Consider the following 22,569-nt stretch of genomic DNA (forward strand, 5'->3'; position numbering starts at 1 on the left):
TAATGCGGCTTCAGGTTTAAAATCACATCTTCTTCTAAAACCTAAATTTCTTATGTCAGAGACCGGCAACCAATTTATTTTTTTTTTTTCTGGATGTAGATCTTGAAATGACTTTAATAGTCAAGTAATGTGAACATTAACTAGTTTATTTGTCTGCCCAGCAACAAAAACTTTCTTTAAACCTTGGATGTACTTGAAGCTTGATGAATAAAACAAAAGCACAATGATCAGATCTTCAACTGCAACTTCTAAAGCTTCATTTGTTTAAATGATGAAGCTAATCATTCCAGACAAGCTTAGCATCTCACAGTAACAAACTGGAAGACTGAATTTCTACAGAAAATCAGAAAAAGTTTAAAGAAAGGAAAGAAGGAACCAAAGATTAAGGTGCAGGGTTAGAGAGGGGTAAAGGAGGAGGTAGGTGAAGTAGAGCCAAGATGCTGGTGGCCAACTGGGCTAATCCTGCTGCGCTCATGTGTCAGAAGATCTGATTAAACATGTCTGAGTTCGTCACTGTCCCCAAAGACCCCACAGCTAAGCCTACACTGACCAACCATAGAAATATAAATTAATGTCCACAGTGAGGTATGGAAGTGGGCACACGAAGACAGAAGCGTACATGACACCTGCCACATGCCCACCTAACAAAAGCCTTTGAGCAAACGGTTTGGCATCGGCATTGGAAATGTTCTCCTGCATGAGCTCATCATTCGCACAGTAGCACAGTTTGATTGCATCTGTTGAACACAGAGACCACAGCAAGTGTTTCACACATCAGTGAGAATGCAAAGAAGCTAGAGGGCAGGAACAATACAAGGTTAAGGCCATTCACTCCTCGGAATCACTCCCACTGCCTTCGCACTGCCGCAATGTGCCGAGAAGCCAGATGACGACAAGAAGAGGTGTAGTGAATACTAATTATCTTAAAGTTCAATGGGCATGAGTCAAATTCCCACAGCTAATGGCTTTATGCAGTTCTTGCCACTCACACTCACACACACTCTCTCTCTAGATGTGATGTGTGCCTAGATTGCGGCATTTAGCAACGATAATAATGCGGTTTATTGGACAGCTATAGCTCATACATGTACGTTAACAGTCAAACATGTCTGCTGTTGTTATGGTAGAGTAGAAACGCCTGCTCCCTTTTTATGAAGTTCTTTCCCTTTACTTGGACCCCCTCCATCTTCAGTCATTCTAACCTCACAGGAATGTTTTGTTTCATCAGTACTTAGTCATCTGTGACTCTGGCCCATGCTTTTAACGCTGGTTATAAACAAACCAAAGCTTATTTTACTGCTGCGCTGACCACAGACCACACCAAATAAGGGTGCAACCCCAATTTATGATATAATGTCGCTGTTGGCTGCCTTCATTTTGTGGGACAGTGTTTTTGTGAGCTGTACAGTGTCAGTAAGTCGAATTTAATACATCCTGAAACACTCAGTGCAAGACAACACTATAAAAAAAAACAAGATAAAGTTAAAAGCAGAAACGTCCAATGTGCCTGACAATTAAATTTTATTAGTATTAAATGTTTGCCGGTAGCTCTGTTTGAATTATTACTTAAAGGTCCTCTGTGGAGACTTCGTCCACTAGTAGTGCTAAGGAGTAGCGTTTTTATGACTGGGTCACTGTTTTGTTTCTGACACACACGTGTACAGGTAGGTGACATGATAAACCCACTAATGAGTTTCGTTCAATTCCACTAATCCACCGATGGTGATAATGCACCAAGAAATGCAGAAATGAAGTAAGAGAAACACTGAGGAAGTATGATATTCAAAAAAATAAACTGTCTTTGCAAATGTGTTGTGAAGAAATACATTAATTCAACACATTTGGTGAACTTTAAGGTATGTGCAATGCAATTTGGAGAGTAACCTGATAGTTTTAACTAAGAGTCATTTACAACTGAAACCGCTAACACTTGCAAGTCGCTCTTTTGAAAGACTTTATCAGAGAAAACATTTAACCACTTTGACTTCCTTCCGTCTTAGACGAGCCAGCGAATTCAAACGCTTATCTTTAGCGATGCCCCATTAACTATTCATATGAAGCCATAAAGTGCTGAGACTGAGGCACATAAAATCAATCAAATCATATCAGGTATCTTGTGTCTCTACTGTGTGTGTGCGACTCGAGATCGCCCACCTTCTTTCAGGCTGTGATAGACAAGCCTGTCATGATCCATCTTCAGTTCCTCCTTATCAATGTCATCTGGCATTGGAGGAGAGCCCATGGGGGAGGGTTCAAAGGACAGGCAATGGTTGGTGTCCAGCATTATCATTCAGAATGGAGATCAACTATTCGGCTAACATTGAACTTCTCGTTTAAAAGGGGTCCTCTTCCAGAGTCTTGATATGAAGAAGAAAGAGAAGAAGAGTCCTCGATTCGTCAAAATTTGTTCCTACTAACAGCGGTCCTTTGTTTCCAAGGAAAAAATATGAAACAAATGCTTCCGTACACTCCAATACAAGTCAAAGAATATCTCCTATTAAACCACAACGGCAAGGAAAAATACTGCAACTGCCTCTGCTCTCCCGGTGACTCTCCTCTGTATCAGAGTAATCGATTGGTCTGTCTCAGCTTCTCTCTCTCGTTCCCTCCTGCCTCCTGGCTCACTCCTTTCCTTGCAGTGGCGACCGGCGAGTCACGACAGTGCTGTTCCGCAGTATCCGAGAGAGCCGGGCTAAAGAAACCCGCAGGGCGAGTCGTGGACGAAAAGAATGAGGGAGCTGAGGGGAGAGTAAAACTGAAAAGAGGCCAGTGGCTGAGCAAGAGAGGACAGCAGTGAGCTCGGCAGAGAGAGTCCCCACTGAGACCGCTCTGGTTGCAGCTCCTCCTGAATCTCACACAAGCGCGCGCACACACACACCACACACACACACACAAGCAGCGAGGAGTGCTGCCGATAAAGTTCTCCTGCTCAGCTGTTGCCATTCATTCACAGTTACAAGCACGGGGGGCTGCCACATGCAAACCTCCTCCCTGTTAAACACATGCACTCAAACACAGCATACAGTACAAAATCACTTCAACACCGATGAAACAAACTGCATCTAAACACTTTCTCTGGCCACACAGGCTTGCTCTAAAACTGGTGACTCAGCCAACCTATGAGCAGTTTTTATTGGACAAGTGGAAACGGCGGTAGCGGTTTTCAGCGATGACCTCATCCAACATAATCGACCTTTGTCAAACATGCCTGGGTAAATATGATACGGAGATGAATCACACACCCTGACTTTTAGCAATTGATTGATACCCAATCATGAAATAAATACTGAAATGTTTTTTTTTAAAAGCCTGGTCTTGAGGAAAGGTAGCTTACGAGTGCATTTTTTTAGGAAAGGATTTAAATCTTATTTGACTGATGCGACGAGATTAAAAAATATGATGAATCTTAATCCTGTCTAAAAAAAAATCTGATTGTTTTGCAGTTCAGTCCTACCACCAAACTGTAGATCCTGCAGAATGCTGATGGTAAACGCCGTTCAAGGCCGCAACCCCCCCCACCCCCTCCACTCTGTTTTAAATAGCAAGGCCAGCTGGCCATAAGGGAGCTATATTGAGCTTGGTATCACCTGTGCACTCGCAGGGTAAGGTTACTTTGAGGAACACATATCACGCATACACACACAAGAAAACGTTAAGGCCCGTTTCCTTAGACTGTATCAATGATTTACGAAATGTGAAACAAAAGAAAACAAATGGCTTTCCTGCCTTTTTATATATTTCATCATATATACAGCACAGAGAGGAGCGGAGTTATTAATAAAACAGTAACCTGAGTATAAATATCAGACATGGAAACACTGGACTTTACAGTCGGACTGGAATGGTGACACACGCGACAGCACTGCACCTGAAAACACCTTGGACAAACGGTGTCTGGTGACTACAATTACTGTTATGAGTGAGAGATTAAAGACCAGCCACTGTTATGATTCACAGTCTGGGCAGGAAACACAGAAATGACAACACACGCTGGGATTACGGTGGGACGTCGCTGTGTGGTCTCAACCAATCTAGGCAGCGGACACACACTGGCACACCGCATGCCAAACATGTCTGTTTATTTTAATCCCCACGGCACAAAATGACAACCCCTTTGACATTTACACGGTTTACTTGAAATCACAGCTTGTTTTGTTTGATAACTGCCATTGTTACCTTGATCAAAACAGTCATGCGGCAATCTGAAGGGGAATCTTTATGGTTTTATGGCTTAATGGCCATAGAGTGTAGGAAGTACAGTTTAGTGTTTCTCATCACTGGACTCACCTTGAATTAGCAATAAAGAATATACTTTGGGTTAAACAGTAAAACCCAACCCACATGTCTGACCAAGTTCAAACAGGGGCATAGTTAGAAGGTTAATAGAATACTACTGTAAAAGCTTGAATAGTAACACACATTTGTTTATAGAAATGGAAAGCTAGGATAAGAAGACCAGATCTTCTCTACCATCCGTACAGCTGGGCAAACAGCTTAATGACGATTAAAGCGATTTATCCTGGGCAGGTAGCGAGTTTTACGACAATCCATCTAGTCAAGAGATTTATTTATTTAACTGCTGTGCTAATCCATAAAATTATTGGTGAGATATTTCCCAAGTGATGGAACAACTTGCTGATACTGACAACCAGCACTAACCTGATAACTATGAACTACAACAGGTCTAACGCCAAAAAAGATACTGCTGTTTAAAATGTGTAACAGTACTACTATAGAAAGTTTCTCCACTATTTGACTGAGTGGTGAAACAAACCTTTAGCAGGAGAAACTGGGTGTTACAGTCATAACTTTAGGAACATCCCATTAATGTTTGGCCTTGGACGTCTGAAAAACATCTCTGTGAATTAAACACAACAACTTTTGTGCAACCGCGCAGGATATATTACAGTATGAAGGTCTTCCTGACTGCAAGGTACTGCAGCCTTAACTAATATTTATAATTTTTCCTCCTGGCTGTGGGACAACTTGACCTTTTGGCACGAACGTTCCCATAACAGTCATTTGTTTCCACTAACTTTGCCCAAATCATTTCTAAAAAAACAAGATCAGATAAGTATGTTGGTACTGGAACGCCATCCATCTCCATCTTGGACTTAGTTGACAAAAACTGAGGCCTACATGTTTATGTACAACAGTGAATGTCTGCGATTAGGTCTGTGGCACCATCCTGCATAATTCTGCTCAGATTTTTATATCAGGAAACTTTTGCCTGTCACTTTTCAGTTAGAAGTAAGATCTCATAAGATTTGTCTTCATTGCAAGGGAAGTGCAAGAAAATTACCTTTATTATATTACTGGATTAGATTTCTGTCTCATGGTCAGAATGTTTTGACTTAACAAATCTATCGAGTGACATCTATTTGATTGAGTCAGTGCATACTTGGGAAACCTCCCTCCCTCACAATATGCAAGCAGCACATAACAACGGTCGTACTAGTGCCAAGTGTGAATAAGTTGCATCAAATAACTGGTTGGAATTTAGACCAGGCTAACTATAACTTTATTATTTTGTTAAGAGAACACGTTCTCTACAGCATCAAACTTAATGTGTTATGTTCAAAAGGGTTTAAGTTCACTGTACCAATTCTAAAGTATGATAAACATACAGTTGTGTTATATGCACTAAACATGGGTAACATATTGGCACTTAACCAATATGTTATTTCCCAATCATGTCTTGGGTTTAGAAATAGTTGTTTACCCACGAGACAAAGACAGACCTGCCAAGAAACTTACCAGGCCCAGCGTCAATCTACCACAGGTCGGACCAGCCATTAACATTCCAGGAAGGAAAAACAGAAGGTGTTTTTATCCTGTTTTACTTCCTGCCCCCCCCCCCTCCCCCCACCGCTCTGCTGTGGAATTTACCAGCATTTTGTTTCAATACTGACATCAGGCCTGGGATTTAGTAGCATCAAATCAATCCACTGGCATTTTTGAACTGCAAAGAGTTCAACACATTTGGAGGCACAATCTGAGGAACGCAGCCAATGATATACGGACCAAGGTGATCTCACTGAGGAAACCTGCAATCTAGTTCAATGGCATCCATGTGAGTAATCACAAGGTAAGGATGTGGAATTTGGCACAAAACCCAAATGTAAACGGTTCTGTAGCAAGGCTCCACCTAATCACTTACAGCAGTCACTGTTTGTCCTAAAAGAGTTAAACTCACCGACATAGTTTTGCAAGCTCAACCCTCATGTGTTTGCAAAAGAAGCTGATAAACAAATCTTTCTGGGATGCCAGATGCATAGTTGACCTAATGATGAACTTCAGCTTTGTTCCCAATAGGAATAAAGTTTTGGTCTTCAGGTACCACGGGTAACAAAACTTAGAAGCCTGCAAGAGCTTTCACAAAAACAACACAGATGAAGGAAATATGAGGGATTTGTAAAATCTGACAGGATGTCTACTTAAGTTAATATCTTGTAATACTGTTACCATTTAATACAACAAGACAGGATAGAGAAAGGAAGCCCACCCTCAGGCAACATGAAGAGAGCACTTCAGTCATGTTGAGGGAAAAGTAGTTAAAGAATGAAACAGTAACCGCAATGATTGCTAAAGCATTCTGCAAGAAACTGTTGAAGAGCATTATGGAGAGGAGAGTCGACTAGCTAGGGTTTGTTTCAAGCCTAGCACGGACCCCCGTGCTTTGCTGTTCCAGATTTATATACCCTTCCCCTGCTGTGTTATACATTACTTTGCTTCCACGCTGCTTTTAAGTACCCTTTGAGTCAGTCTTTAAACACAACTTTGGGTACATCCTCCAACAGCCCATTTTTTTCAGAACACATTTAGAAGAATGCAATTAGCTCATATTTTCCTTATTAAGGATGACGGCTATTATTCCACCCACCTACACCATTACTCATTATGTGGACCTAACTGCAGTCCACACATGACTAATCTAGGGTTATGGAGACTTATGGTAGCGTTCAACGAAAACTACAGTTTATTACAACTTTTTGTCAGTCAAGATTTACACCAGAGTAACTGGTAATCTCTGAATGTGAAAAATAAGAGGAAAACCAGACTGAATGTCACCCTATTTGGACATGAAAGTTAAAGCACTCTTACCTACAATGCACAGATAACACTGGCCTTAGCTAGTACACAAAGTCACAACCTAGGTATACTTTCACCTTCCACATTTTCCAAATAAGCTGAAATGTTAATTATGTTCTCAACAGATTTTATTTTACTATTATTGATAACATTATTTACTTCATATTGTCTGACATGTTAACAACAAGTGATTTAATGAACAGAGCAACTCACTCCAAATTAAAGCCAATATGTGCCCTTAGATGGTGCAGTAATTAAGTGTTCACTGAAAGTCTCTTGTTAAACGTAGCAAAGGGTTCTTTGTTGACCACCTGCAGTGGCACCCTTCTTTATGTCACATCATGTCAGTAAAAAGCAGTTCAACAGAGGTCTAATTGTATACTGTTGATGGAGAGAAGCGTCTATAGGAAAACAAGTGCTGAATGAAAAGTACAACCTCAGGCCAGCCGGCAGCGGTTAGCATATGGTACTATGAACCGATGATGTGAAACAGAAAGGACTGATGGAGGAGGCGAAGTCGAGGCTGTGCTCGGGCAAACGAGGTTTTTCAGAAAGGGGGAAAAAAACAGACAACCAGAGCTGGAGAGGGGTGTTCCCTGTGCAGCGATGACGGCTTTGTAACAGACTGTTACATAACTTATAACATCTGAAAATAATTTTTATTGTAACGAACCCCCTAACCTCCTGCCTGACTTGAATGGTAAAAACCGCTTTCTTTTCTTCTTTCTGACTGGTTTCACTTTAGACCCAACAGCAGCAGCAAAGAAATACAGTCACAGTCAGACAGAAATAACGTTACAGCATACGACTATCTGTCAGAGGAAATGTTTCTGGCCTGTATGTGAGAAAGCCTAACGATACTAGTAGTCTGTGGTCTTGCAAGTGTTTTCCTTCAAGCTGCTCTTTGGGGTTTTATGAGCCTCTTCTTCTTCCTCCTCTCCTCTCATCTTTCTGTTACTGTATATAACTTCTAATAAAAGCCTGGCTGCTAATTTGCTTCAGCGTCAGGGTTTTTATTAGACAGACCTTTAACGGGGACACAGGTTTCTATTTCTTTACCGGAGTTTAAGTGACATGCAGGTGCAAAATGGTCAACACTGTGGAATGCATTTTTTGTTTTTATGACCATTATGACCGTTTCTTTGCTATATTCACAAAACTTCAATGTCAGGCCAGTTTGACCTTTTCCAAGGTACTGTACGTACTTTTGTTCTCTCACTCTGCTTCCAAGAAAATTCTTATCAGTCCAGCAAAGTGTTTGCAGATCTGGTTTATTGGTTAAAGATCTTTCATGTGCCGACTCATAACCTGTCTTTTCTTGTTGATGCTCATATTCATATTCAAGCTACCGCGATAGTGAAGCTAAAAACACAGAGACCAAAAAAAGAACCATTCAAAACCTCAAGGGAAAAAGTAGGTAAATGGGGCAACCCAGAGGAGACCAGTGATCACATCAGCGTAGCACAAAGTTGTTTTTGTTAGTATCGTCTAACACCCTGTACTAGTAATGCAAGGACAGCAGCTGTATGTGCGGTTTAGTCATAAAAATGAACAATGTGATTAATACTGCAGGTGGGTGAAATAAAGATTATTAATAAGGATAATAACACCTAATTCAGTTCTTAAAAATGTGACAAATGTCTGTTCCCATTTTTATTTTACAAAAAAATAACAATGTTTCTTTTTAGAGGCTGTGGTTTGTAGTACTATTGAATTGTGTTGTGCTATACCAACACATGTTTTTATTATTTTGAATGGCTTCAGAATTTATCCATGCAGCACTAGCAGGCACACCCTAGTGAGACACTGGTCTAAAGACAAGACGAAAGTTCTATAAGCTTTTAAATGCAACCACTTCACAATCAATTTCGAGGCCTTTCTGGGTCAAATTCAAAAAACTTGTTAGACATGTTAGGGAGATAAGACTCCCTACTACTTGCTTCTACTACACACATATAAGTTTCACATACAGACCAAACATTGTACGTTTGGCAAAGCATAGCCTACAGCCTTCACTTTTACTGTTGAAGTCATCCACACAGAATCTCACAGCTTGTGTCTGAGTCATCCCGACGAAACAAGAGTCCCGTCAGTTCAGAGTCTGCTACATTAATCTGCTAACGCTAAGTGTGCCACATTTGCTGTTAGCAGGTGAGTCACAGGCTAATGGCTGTTCTATTATTCAGAAACAGCAGAGCATGTAGAGTTGGAGACAATCAAGTCGACGCTCCCCGTCTTCTGCTTGTGTGGCTGTCTTCCTGTAGCGGCGGGTTTACACTGTGGGAACTTAAGACTGCGCGTGTGCTCATGAAAGCCTCATTGACACATTCTGAAAGTAAAGGGTTTGAAGAAGATAATGTGGGGTTAAGAACGTTTAGTTACCTAGCAGGGTATAAGCCGCAGACTACAACGTATGACTACTGCAGTGATTTTTCAAAACGGTATGCCAGTTTTGTTACTACCGGGCACGTTTTGTGCATCTTTCAGTTATGCAACCCACAACACTTAATATAAATGTGCATATAATATAAATGTGCATAATGTGGTGTGCGCCCCACACACACATTGTAAGTGGTAAAATGAGTGTCGACATGTTTATAGACCTTATTCTGTTTTTAGTATATCGGTTAATGCTGATGTTAATGCAGTCCTGTGTATGGTGCGTACAGACGTCTACCGAGGCGAACGTGTGTCCACACTCAACTGCCAAGCACTGCACAGTCTTCAAATGCCGTTTAAGATGCAGTCGGTGTATTCGCTTGTGTGTCTTTAAAGAGGGCCAAGCCGCGTGAGTGGGCTTGTACCTGTGGGTGTGCAGGCATCATGTTCCTGTTGCTACGAGAAGACCTACGGAGCTGATAAAGCGCTTTTCTTTGGCTTTAGGCAACGTATCAGAGTGAGGTAGACTTCTCATTATCTAACAGGAATTTACTGGATCACAAATCAAAGATGTGAGTGTGTTAGTGCTTGCAGAGGTGCTGTCAGGGTACACTGCGAAAAATGGACGGCTACCAAGTCCTGTAAGTGCATGTCCAGGTCCTGACAGCGACGCAACTTGTGAAATGTGTGCATGTGTGTGCCTGAGTGCGCGCATGTGTACTGGTGAGTCGTGCGCAGTTTGTGGGTGTGTGCTGGACACATTTCAGCGTCTTGCTGAACTTGCCTCAGTAGCCTAAATGCATATGTTTCAGCCCTAATGTTTGCTAGACTGCAAACTGTTTACATGCACCACAAATTGTGACATTTGGTCTCATTTTTTTGGTCTTGTTTTTGCTGGAAAGCTGACATTAGTGCTGCTGCTTTAAATGCTCCAGCATGAATACATGAAGACAAATATGATGCAAGTAAATACAAGATATTTTACGTACTCCAACTACAGTTAACACGAGGCGGCCTCTAAATTTAATGCATAATGTCCTATTCTTTGTGTGTGTCTTCATGTGTTTTGGGGCTTTTTAGGAATATAGAGATGATCTAATGTCATGAAAAGGCCGCTGGCGCAAAATAAAGGAGACATGCAGCTGGACTATGTCTGCTCCAGCTGTTTGCTTGGATAAGATTTAAACAAGTCAGTCCTTCCTTCCTTCCTTCCTTCCTTCCTTCCTTCCTTCCTTCTTTCCCTGCGTCAGTCTTTAAAGTAGTTTTTTGACCATTTATTGGTCAATTTATTATTTTCAATTCTTTCTACATTTCTTCATTGTCGTTCTTTCTCTGCATGCTTGTTCTTCTTCTTTCTTGCCATCCATTAGGCTTTCTATCTCTTTCTTTTCTCTCCTCCTCCCTCCTACTCTCCGCTCTGGGGCCTCTGGTGCTGGCAGCCATCCAACGTGTTACATAACAGTACCATCAGCCTCCCTGAATCACTGCTGGGACAGGCTAGCCACGACCAGGCTACATATCTAGCTACGGCATCTTAAATGCTGCCCAAGAGCAAGAGTGTCTGACTGTGTGGGTTCAGATTACAATAGCATTTTTAATTTCTGAAAGCTAACTGATCACTTCTGTCTCCTGCAGACTAGACCCAGCACTAATGACTCAACATAACAGAGTTAGTTATAGCCCATCATTTGTCATTATACAAGGGTGGGGACGGAGGGATGTGTGATCTTTATCTGTTTTTGTTTACAAGTCTGGATCATGTAGATTCCCACATCCAAATGCTCACAGATGGAATTTCAGCACGAATCTGCCACAGTGTCTCATTGCATTTATCATTTAAAACCTACTTTCTAGTTTCAGCGATATTAGATGTCATGAACTGGGACAATCTGTTCTGACTGAAATGAGTGGGTCATTTCAACTTAAATCTGGAGCAGAGCCTGTGACGTCTCTAACCTAGTTTCCCCCCAGCGCTTCGTCAGTGAGCCCGGGCTACATCTCTATGCCTCCGCTCTCAGTTAACCTCCAACTCTCCAGCTCCTCGTGGATCCTGCCCGAATGACAGTCAATCCTGAAGGAGTAGCGGTGCCTTGACTGGACAGTTGACAGCTGCTGTGAGGGAAGGGAAGCTTTCTGACAAAAAAAAGTCCAATTCCACCTCCTCCTCCTAGCTACAGCTATCAACCTACCCTCATCTGCCCAGTCCTGCTCCACAGAGACCATGCAAACCTGTCTTGACAGCCCTGCCTGTTTTGTTTGCCTCGGGGGCCCTGTGGAGACCCTGAAAACTGACTTAGACTCCTGAAAGAACTAGAATGTTCCCATAATGAAGCAATTTTGTAACAGCTGTAAGTTTGCGGTTTACAGTATTACTCCTCCGTCAACAAGTTCAACAACTTAAGTCAGCAGTGTCAATATACCTAACATTTACCAATACTTGCGCTCACACACCTGAACTTTGCAAAGTTCACCTTCAGCTGTGTCAATCATTTCCTTTATTTTTTTCAAAGACAAAACAAAGACAAGAAAGCAGTGGACAGCGCACTGAAACGGACTTTACCTGACTGGATAGTCATATCCCTCTGTACCATGCTGAAGGGAAGCTTCACCTTCCTGGCAAGATTAGCAATTCATACTCCAGACACAAGCACAGCAAACAGGGTGACAAAACACAACAGCCGAAGAAGGTTGAAGAAAAGTCCAGCAACAGAAAAGCTACGTTAAAGACGTTTTCCTCTCACCGGCAGCTAGTACTCCACAGGTAGCAGCACACCTCACATTCCCTTTCTTTGGTCTGTCTGTCTACAAGTGTGTGCATGCCCCGACAGAAAGGGCGTTCGCAGGTCTGTGTGTCTGTGTCTTATTGCTCCAATAAGGTCCACCCATTGGTTCCAGTTACAGTTTGTTCTTTCCTGCTCCAATGTACTTTTTTTTTTTTTAAGCTCTTCTTAAAGAAAAAAAAAAAAAGACGAAAACTTTTGGTCACTCCTCTGCACTCTTGGCCAGTTTAGAAAAAAAAAACAAAAAACAACAAAAAACTCTGGTGCCAAGCCTCACCTCCTCTCAAGAACAAGTAACACACCTCCTCTATTCTTGCTTTCCATTTTCCCTCGCTTTCCTTCTGTTCCTTCTCTGACAAGTTATGCAATACTGCCATTTCAGACGAGACCTCCCCCTCCTCTCTACTTCCCCATCCTCCTTCTTCTGCTGCTGCAGCTACAGCCCACTCAACCACACTCAAACTAGCTTCTCCGGCACAAAGTTTTGGATTAGTCTCAAGCGCACTACAGTGATGTGACGGCATTTGTTTGCTAAAAGAAACACTTGAGTGGCAACGTTTTGACTGGGGAGACAAGAAATGTAAATTTCTGTTTCTGTCTCTATCAGCCTTAACGGCTTGGACTAAAGCCGTCTCTCTCTCTCTCTCTTTACATGCACACGGACCTAAACATCTGTCTCTAATCTTCATCCTGAAAAACATGTCACCTCTCTCTATATATACACGCACGTGTGTTTAGTAATAAATCTCCCTGCACTCATTCCTTATGGAGGAAGGAACCTTGTGCTGTAAACACATTGCATAAGCTGCTGCCAGAGATAAAGCTTCGATAACCTTTTACTATGCGGGTGCTCTGTTCTGTTGTGCTGCCACACATGCATGCATACAGAAATGCACATGCAGTCACATGGAATGCATTTCTCCAGAGCTCTGAAAGTATCTTCATGCTAGATTAGGTGCAGGAGTGCCTGCAGCTACATGTCTACTTCTAGCTAGCAGAATGAAGTGTAAGGAATAGGCCAACAAGAGCAGGGGTTGTTTAAATTTGGGAGTGGTAGCCTGAGGCTGTGACAGAGTATGTGTGTCTTTTTCTGAGGTAAACATGGTCAAATGACGAGAAGCATTATCTAAACATCACTTGAAATATTGTTCACGTAACAGAAGCATTATTTCTTCTGTATTATTACTCTTAAAGTTAGCTGAACTGTTTCTCAACTTCTTTTACTAATGTCTATTTGTTTTTTGTTATTGTATGGGCATTATTTCCTGTGTTGATTTACCACCCCGCAGACGGTAAATCATTTACTGCTTCAACCTTGCCAAGGCGGGCAGCCAACACCCAGTTAGAAACAATGACCACTAAGACGGATTCTTCCGATAAGGCAAAATATGTGTGTGAGTATGTTTGATTAACAGCAGCACTACCCCAGGTCTGACTAACCTGTCTGATATCTCTGCTTATCTCCTGGACGGTGCCTGATTGTGTTGTTGTGGCCAAGGCTTTCAGAAGCTGTGTTGTAGTGAAGACACTGAGTTTCCAATGTCATGCCAAAGTGCACCCACATGAGAGTGCATTATTTTTGGCATAACTAACATTTAAATGGAGAGTTGCATTTATGACACAAATGAACTTGCTGACAAAGATGTCATGTTATGTGGAGTAGCAACGAATAGCTTCACCAAAACAAAGATAAACCGATCAGGCACAATATTATGACCACTGACAGAAGAAGTAAATAACATTGACCATCTTATGACAACACAATGTTCTGCTGGGAAACTTTTGGACCTGGCATTTAGACATGTAGCACCGACCTAGACCAGACCAGGCACCTCCATCCCATAGCAATGACACTCCTTGATGGCAGCAGGAAACATGAAAAACAGCACAAGGTGTTGACCTGGCCTCCGAATTCCCAAACTGATCAAGTATCTGTGGGATGATGACAGAGGATCCTCCCCTCAACCCATAGCACCCAAAGGCCCCACTAACAACATTCTGTTGTAGTTGCTGTACATATCTACACAAGTACTCCAAGCTCTTAGCTACTGTAGTATTAGGACTAACCCTTAGGAGCAAGCCAAATAGGTTCAGAAGCTTCACTCCCTTCTTTCTGAAGATCTTTTATGCACACAGACACAGTTTCACCTCAGCGCTTAAACCTATCGGTCTCTCTTGCCTTCAGACATCCTCTGTGGTGAGGCAATCTCTCTACTGACAATGAACAAGATGTTCAGGCACATCTGACATTTAACTTCGGCCTCTGAGATGAGTGTTTATTGCCAGATTCTACTTAGCCTCAACTTATGTAACATATTCTCTGAGCACCCGTTTTCAGCGTGCAGGAATTTATGTTGGAAATACGCAGCTTCTGTGAAGGATGAGCCAAACTATTCGCTTATGGGAGAAGCAAGAATGTTGGTCTGTACATTTATCTAGCGGCTCAGACAAAAAACATGTCCCTAAAGCCAGAATGTAAATCTGTAAACACTGGATTAATCATCCTCACTATGTTGAGAAATAGTATACATCATAGTGTGTAGGTTGACAGAGGCTCAGTCTTTTCTTTTTAGACATTCTACAGAGAACAGTGTGTAGTTGCAAGAGGGTGATAGGGAGTGCGTATATTTTGACGGGATTTGCTTTCAAAATCCGTTGTGGTGGGAGGCAAGAGTCAGGCAACAAGGCAAACAGCAACATGTCAACATATGCACAATGGGCCCCACATGCCTACAAAAGTGCATTAGCACACCACCTGATTACAAATCCTTTGAGCAGAACGTATACACATGAAAAGTCACATTGGGGAGCTCCAGGCGAGTAATGCTGCAGGGGATACTGTGCAGAGACTACCACTGAACCAAATCAAAACAAAGGCTAGATGATACCGAGAAGCAGAGTAACCAGGCAGAGTCCTTAGTCGGACGCTGCACAATATCACAGTCAAAACTTGATGAAAAATGACCTGCAAACACTACTGTGGATGTGCCGTTTTCATATTTTCCATAATCCTCTGCCTAAGGCCGTGTTCAAGTCAAAAATAGCTTTGCATTCAAAACATGCAAAGAGGTCATTCTGAAATCCATAAGGCCGTAAAGCCTTTGATACAACTCATCCCAGAAATAATTTGTCTCCCTTGTGATGTTAACTGTAGCACTGACATTTTACAAGGCGTGCTTGTACATACAGTAGATCTAAGGACATTACAATTTATGTCACATGAGGCTGGACTGTGTTCTGCAGTCTTTTTTTTTTTTTTTTTTTTTTTTGCTGTCTGTGGGGGTGAGACAGGTCCCTCCCACAGACGTTCCTGAGAAAAACTTCCCACCAGTCATTTACAACTGAAGAATCTACTTGGAAATGTGGTGAAATGTCTTCATGAAAACTCCAACAAGTCCATTGCCTTTGTTTCAACTAGGTTATTTGGACAGGCTGTGACTTGGGCAACTGAGAACCTTCACAGACATTTCGACATCCTTGGAAAACCAAACAGCCGAATGTGTTGCACAGCTACCTGTGACTGAAAAAAACAAACGGCCTGCATGCATCGCTGTCTCACCGTTCTTGCGCTCCTGCAGAGGCAGCAGATTGGGAGCCGGCTGTAGAGACAGCTCCTGAAGCTCGGTGGTCACTGCCTCGCTCTGAGGGCTCAGGACCAAGCCTGGTGCACCGGCGACTTCAATGCTGCCTGGACCTGTCTCCTCCCCTTTGTGTGAGTCTATTGTTGCCATGGTGACGGAGAGACCTACAATAAGAAAATATGAAATAAAAAGTTTAGTGTTTGAAGAAGTTTTGCATTTACAGGTGCAGTCAGTGATACTACTGGTTATTTTTCAAATAAAACATGTTACATTTAAACCTCAGCGCAGGAAATACAAGTGGGAAAACTTCAGTACTGGTTTTCGGTGCCAACATAATAACATTTAATAACATCTTCATCATTTTTTTCCTATTTTGTAGTGTCTTTATAGCCACTTGGCAGGTCACAGTAATTAGATAAACTGATAAAGGAATGAAAGAGAGCTTTTACTACTATCACCACTGTGTTATAAAAAAAAGAAAAAATAACAAACGGTGCCCAAAGAACATTTACAGGCTCTAACAAGTCAAAAAAGCTAGTAACTGAGCACCTTTCTTGCACTCCCTGTCTCCCTCACACACAAAGAGGGAGGACCTGGGCAGAGAGGAAGAATGCAAGGGCTGTAGGCTAGGGATTAAATCAGCCATAAGGGTACAATTTGCATGTTTGAGCTTTTACAACTGTTGCTGTGGCCGCTGTTTTTGGAAAGGCCAGTTAGGGATTGTTTTTGTTTTTTTTCTCGACTTCTTAACAGCCTCAGTGCGATTTTCATGCACTTAACACATCTAATAATTCACAGACAGAGCCAGAGGTATCTCATAAAGGAAGCGATAAAAAGTGTGCGTGTGTGTGTGTGTTCCGTGTTGCATCTAGCTGCAAGCTGAAAGGGGAAGCTTACAGTAAAAAGCTTGAGTTAAATGGTTGCATACAGTCAATTCAGACTAACTGGAGCCGAGCCTGTCCATCACAGGGCTAACAAACAGAGACAAACAAACATAAGCACTCACATGCATAGCTGCAGCCCATTTAGAATCACCAATTAAACTAACATGCATGTCACTGGACTGTGGGAATAAGACCCAAGCGGGAAAGTTTTAACCCTGCATAGTCTTGCACTGCGGCGACAGCGCTAATCCTTGCACCACCGCGCCGCCCTAAAATTTAAATGATCGGTTTTATTAGTTTTACATGATAGCTTGTTCAAGTTAGGTCCCGTACATGCAAATCGGAGATGTATCATTGTGGGAAAAGCAGAGGTGTCACTGATCCGTTTAAAAAAGGTGTCCATGTGAACCGTGGCAGTGTGTCAGCATGCGCTACTGTGTCAAAAAAATAAATAAATAAACAAAAAGAAAACTCAGACACGAAGTCAGTGTGACTCACACTCACGTTCACAGTAGAGCAGTGCTGACAAAAAAAAAAAAACATTGTGTTTCAGAGTGGCAGGCACATTTGTAAGACTAACTGGTCCAGCTTGAGATGCAGCCTGAATGGCTGTAGCCTGAGATGAGAGTTTTTGTCATCGATACGCCACTTATAGAAACCAGTTCTCCTGATTTACTGGAGTAAATTCGGCGTATCGGGTTATGTTCCTTTATGAAACACTCCTCTGGACTGAACAGGTCCAGTAACTCAGTCGGCTAATCATAAGAAATGGTTGTTTACAAAGGCAGGAGCGGCTGCTGTGCTGTGTTGTGCTGTGTTGTGCTGTGTTGTGCTGTGTTGTGCGTTGATCTCGCTCTGCAAATATGTGTTTTGTGGCTGTGGGGTTCTGATGGGGATTCTGTCGTTACTGCACAGCGAGCCTCAAAACAATGAGGCAGTGTTGTCTGAGATGTCACTCCTCTCTGTCACAACCAAATGCTGCTGCGCGCACTAAACCGTAACACACTAACCATGTAAAACACTCCATTTTCACTCTGTCTTGCTGGCCGGGCAAAATCTCTGATCCAGCTTGTGATATTTTATATATTTGTAAATTGTGCCAGCCAACTCACATGTAACAGAACTGCTATTGTCACTAATATAGTTTTCTGCCTGTGCTCTTATTTATTCTCACTTTAAGAGCTCAGTCCTCATCCTGTAGCTTTTCTACAACGAATACATGCGAACGCTTGCTCTATCTTTACACTTCCTCCAGTATCAACCTCCCGTACAACATCATCTAAAAGGTCTGTGCTCATGTACAGTAACATACACATTTGCTGCATGTATGCTTTATTTAGATGTGTGTATGACTTCAGCCATTTGTTTTGCTGTTGTGTCTGCACCATTCTTCTCGTCTATCACACTTTCACCCTTTTTTCTGTCGCTTCATCATATAAGCTTGAATCCTCTCAAGGTTTCTTCCTGTCAAAAGGGAGTTTTGACTGTGGGGGTTTCAGGCTCTGGGTTTTGTAAAGCGCCTTGAGACAATTTGGATTGTTATTGATGCTGTATAAATAAAACCGAATTGAAAAAAAAATAATAGAAAAAGTGCCACAATTCAAATCTCAGCTAAATCACCCTGAAAGCTCTAATCACAGAGGTGTCATATGGAGTTTTGAATGGGACAAAGAGAGTCTTGACAGATTGCGCAGATATGATGAAATGAATTAAACTATCAGCCACTTTATAAGCATTCTCTCATCATCATGTTGACATATCAGGCTGTGTGATATCTTGCAGTGAAAGACTTTATTACTCCCTTATCATTACAGCATGGAGCTACCACTCCTTGAGTATCTGCTAATCAAACTAATGTGCTGCCAACAAGAGCTCCAACTCAACATGTGTGAGTTTTGCACGTTCATTTTGGAAAAGTATTTAAAATCGCATGTTATAGACGGCAAAACTAGTCCAACTAGTCACGCGCCAGCCTCTCCGCTCAGACTGAGGTAAAACAAACAAGGAAACAGTTTTATAACTGCAATGAAACAACCTGGCAGCGAAAGTAAATCGTATTTCTCCGACGATATTCTTCAGCACCTCGCTGAATATGTGGCCACCATCTGCGACACAGTGTATGTGCAAGAACGGTAAGCCACCACGATAAGCCACTGAGATAATGTGTGTGGTGTGTTTTCTCAGGACAACATGTGATCTCAGTACAGATCTGTATCTCCTCTCAAAGAGAAGTGAGAACATGTGTTTATCTTTATATCTCTGAAGTTTAGGGCAAGGCATCACTTTTATCAACCTAGCACAACTAAGGACTAGACCTACCTGTTGTTACACATTTAAACGACCTATTTCATTCGCAAGGCCAGAGATGCTCACTGCAATATGGGTTGCCTCATCATCCGAGCTTTGCTGTTCGAACACGCAGGGTGTGCTGTTCTGGTGCAATGCACTGAAGACATTTACTGGGTGCTCAGAATTCCTCTCTACACGTCCACACTAGTCATTCAGATATGAATCAATTGCAGTGGTGCACACACACGTCTTGTCAGCAATAGTTGTTTCGTGAGCAGGCACAGGAAAACCACTACGAAGAATTACTGCTGCCTTTCAGTTCCTAGCAGCCAGGTAAAGGATGTGGTTCCTACCTGAGCTGTCATAAACAAGGCCAGATGGAAACCAGGCTCCTTGCTTACCTGTGTTACTAAATCCTGAAGGGGCGTTTTCCCATTTCAGCAGGACAGAGCTCTGAGCAGTTCTGTTGAAGAAAACAACAAAGTAATGTTATCTCTTTACCAGCCGAATCCACGCTCCTATTCTCTGCGCTTTATGATGTTGAGAATCTGAATATGTGTAATCAGTGGATGCGCTAAAGCACCCATGTGCATCGAAATAGACTAAAAAAAGAAAAATGACAACTGATAATATGAGCTGGACTAATTTCAGAGGCCTCTCCACAGATGTCATGGGGCCGCAGCCTACAGCTGTCACTGTCCAAAACAGACAGACATGCTAAGCTATTGTTAGCTTGTCTGGGTGGGAGTTGACATAACATTCTCAACGCTAGCCAAAGTAAAGCTACTACATGGACACACACACACGTACGACACATTAAACGTGAGAAGATAACAACTACAATAATAACATAACTCACTGCCAGCGCCGGCTACGTCTAAAACCTTTCCTGCCCCCCCCCCCCCCCCCTGCTAACTGCACAGAGTCAGACACCCCAAGTTAGCTTAGCAACCGTTAGCATATCACTACTGTCTACTACAGTCGGACGCGCTAACGGCGAGCTAAATGTTGCGACTGTCTGTCACGCTGCCGCTGTCGCTCACTAGAAAGGAAGCCATCACCGCTCGGCTGATTCATATATCATCGCTTACTTATCATGTTCGCCACTTGTGTGTTGTGTCTGTGAGGATAAACGGCTTTGGCATCACACCACCACTTCCGAATCACAAAGGAAACTTTAACCGGAAAACCCTCCTCAGCGTGGGACGCAGAGACCCACTTCCTTCACAGCGCCGTTCCCACAGGTTTGCTACTACTCTTCAGGGAGCTCGACGGAGCCTTTTAGTAAAAAGTCACACACAAACACCGTCAAACAAACATCAATAAAATAAAATTTAACTCGATGAAACACAGAAAGTGAATTTAATGGTACGCACTTCTTAAAATTGGAGCCACATCTCCCCGCATAGTCTCTGTCTCCCTCTAGTGTCTAACTGCATGTACTGCAGGAGTCAATGGGAGCTACAGGTTTGTGATGATCACTGCGTATATTCATTCAGCCATAAAATAAAACGAGGAATATGATTCCTGCACAATCTAAGAAGTTGGTCACTCAGTATTTAAATAAAAAAAAATAGATAATAATAATAAATATTGTGGTAAAATAAAAAACAAAGCGACTGCACCAGATGCAACTGTTTGAGTTTCCTTGAAGACAGAGTTTGGGTTTTCATTTGGGAACATCTGTGGATGGTGCAGACCTGAAACTCACATAGGGTCTGTTAACAACCAGATATTCACCTGAAATTGGAGGAGGATCTTGTTTTCCCCCACCAAATGACAACTATTGCAGGACAGATGTTAAATATTACGTCGTAAGAGGCTGCATGGATGCTTCCCTTGACACCTCTGTCAAACCGTCTGTCTTCTCGGCCTAAAATGTGGATGTTGTTGTCCTGGAAAGAGTGTCCCTTGTCCTTCAGGTGGACTGCAGAGTCTTCTTGTTTTTATTATTTTTTTTCCCCAATGGTTTAATTTGACTGATGCTATGCTACTTTGGCAAATTTTGTTGTGTTTTAAAAGTTCCATACAAATAGATAGATAGGTAGATAGATTGATTCCAAATAGGTGCCTGCATACTCCACTGGTATGGACAATATTCTGCATTGTGGCCAGTGGTTTTGTGCTTTTCAGTGTTAAGGTATTGACTGATTGATATATTAAACTTGGCTGGACTAAATACACTGACACTCTGTATAAGAAAGGAGACATATTCTCAGGAGACTTAAAGCCTTCAGTGTCTGCAGAATTTCTGTCATCTCCTTCACTACAGTGTGCCGGGGCAGCAGGGTGAAGACAGCCGACGCCAACAGACTCAACAAGCTAAATACAGTTTCATACAGAAAGCTGGCTCTGTCCTGGGAGTGGAGCGGGAGTCTTTTGGGTACATGGATGCGTCTCACCCCCTGCCCATCACGCTGAGACTGCATTGGATCACCGCAGAACACCAGAGATCTTTCCTATTGATCTGTGTTACAGTATATAACTCCTTCCCTTTCAGCGGGCACAAGAGCTGAATCTAACAACAATGACTGTAAACATTATTTTTTTCTTTTCCTCTGTATCACTTGCATATATATTTTCAACATCATTTGTAATATCACTCTGCAGTACCAATGTAACTTGTTAATAAGTAATGCAATACCTTTTTATTACTGCTCTGTGATAGACAAATTTTATGTGTTCCCAGTTCAGTTTCATTACCTATGAACTGATAGTAGCCTATCTCACTCGAGGGTTTCCATTTCATGCTTTAGACATCTGCTCCACCCTCCACCTTAGAAGCCTAACATTTTTACACAGACCATGTAGAGATTAAAGTGAAACTTATTTTACAGATAAAGCTATAAATGAAATACTGGTGGAAAGAGTAAAATGGATGCATAGTGACACTGATCAATAATTTCCTTACTTCCTGCATGAACCAGTTAGCTGCAGTAACCTTTAAAATGTGAGATTTGTGTTGATGTTGCTTGGGTAAAGTACAGTATATGAACACTTCCAACCTCTGTACTGTCGTTGATTTCAGTAAAAGAAGAACCACGTAAAAGCATGTAAAAGGATAACAGTTTGATGTTTGTCTACTGACTAATATTTTATTTGCGTGTTATTACTGCAAAGTTACTATTTTGAACACAAAGAACAAAAGTAGAATCAGATGTCATTGTGTCATTTGGATGAAATACATTTCTCTTCGAAATAAGGATTGACGATGTCTAACATGGCTTCATTATAGTATAATAATGGAACAATTTATAGTAATCTCATAAATGATTACATGAGAATAACAGACTTGTTCGTGTCAGGTGGTAGAAATCAGCTGTGTTCCCTCATTTCCATATAGAATGTTAAGAGGTTCTTTGAAGCTTCTGTGACGTGATTAGAATCTTTGGTCACAGATGCACAGCTACACCTCAGAGAGTCACATTTCAGCCTTAACGTCACTTTGTTTGCAGCTTTCATCAGTTCAGAAGGACCTCGGATCCAGCCACGAGCAATAACCTCAGAGTTTAGCTTTTGTTTTCCAGGTTTTCAGGGAAATAATCTCTTCTGCTTTCGTTTTTC

The 22,569-nt window shown here is 42.0% G+C and overlaps 1 protein-coding gene across 10 annotated transcripts in view; it reads right to left on the reverse strand.

Moving 5' to 3' along the window:
* Positions 1-20,261, reverse strand: part of mrtfab (myocardin related transcription factor Ab) — a 38,685-nt gene extending 18,424 nt beyond the window's left edge. For 4 of the 10 annotated variants that reach the window (XM_084567488.1, XM_084567487.1, XM_084567483.1 and 1 more), the window contains exons 1-3: positions 20,097-20,261; positions 19,407-19,468; positions 15,811-15,996 (exon numbers count right to left, since the gene is read on the reverse strand). In XM_084567488.1, coding sequence (XP_084423614.1) covers positions 15,811-15,982 — 172 coding nt within the window. In that variant the 5' untranslated portion in view covers positions 15,983-15,996; positions 19,407-19,468; positions 20,097-20,261. Of the gene's footprint in view, positions 1-2,154; positions 3,510-12,031; positions 12,587-15,810; positions 15,997-19,406; positions 19,469-20,096 lie in introns of those variants that run through there. The other 6 variants (XM_084567482.1, XM_084567486.1, XM_084567485.1 and 3 more) reach the window with 5 other exon arrangements.
* Positions 20,262-22,569: the final 2,308 nt, after the last annotated feature.

Source organism: Chelon labrosus (genome assembly GCF_963514085.1).
Source record: "Chelon labrosus genome assembly, chromosome: 19".
NCBI lineage: Eukaryota > Metazoa > Chordata > Actinopteri > Mugiliformes > Mugilidae > Chelon > Chelon labrosus.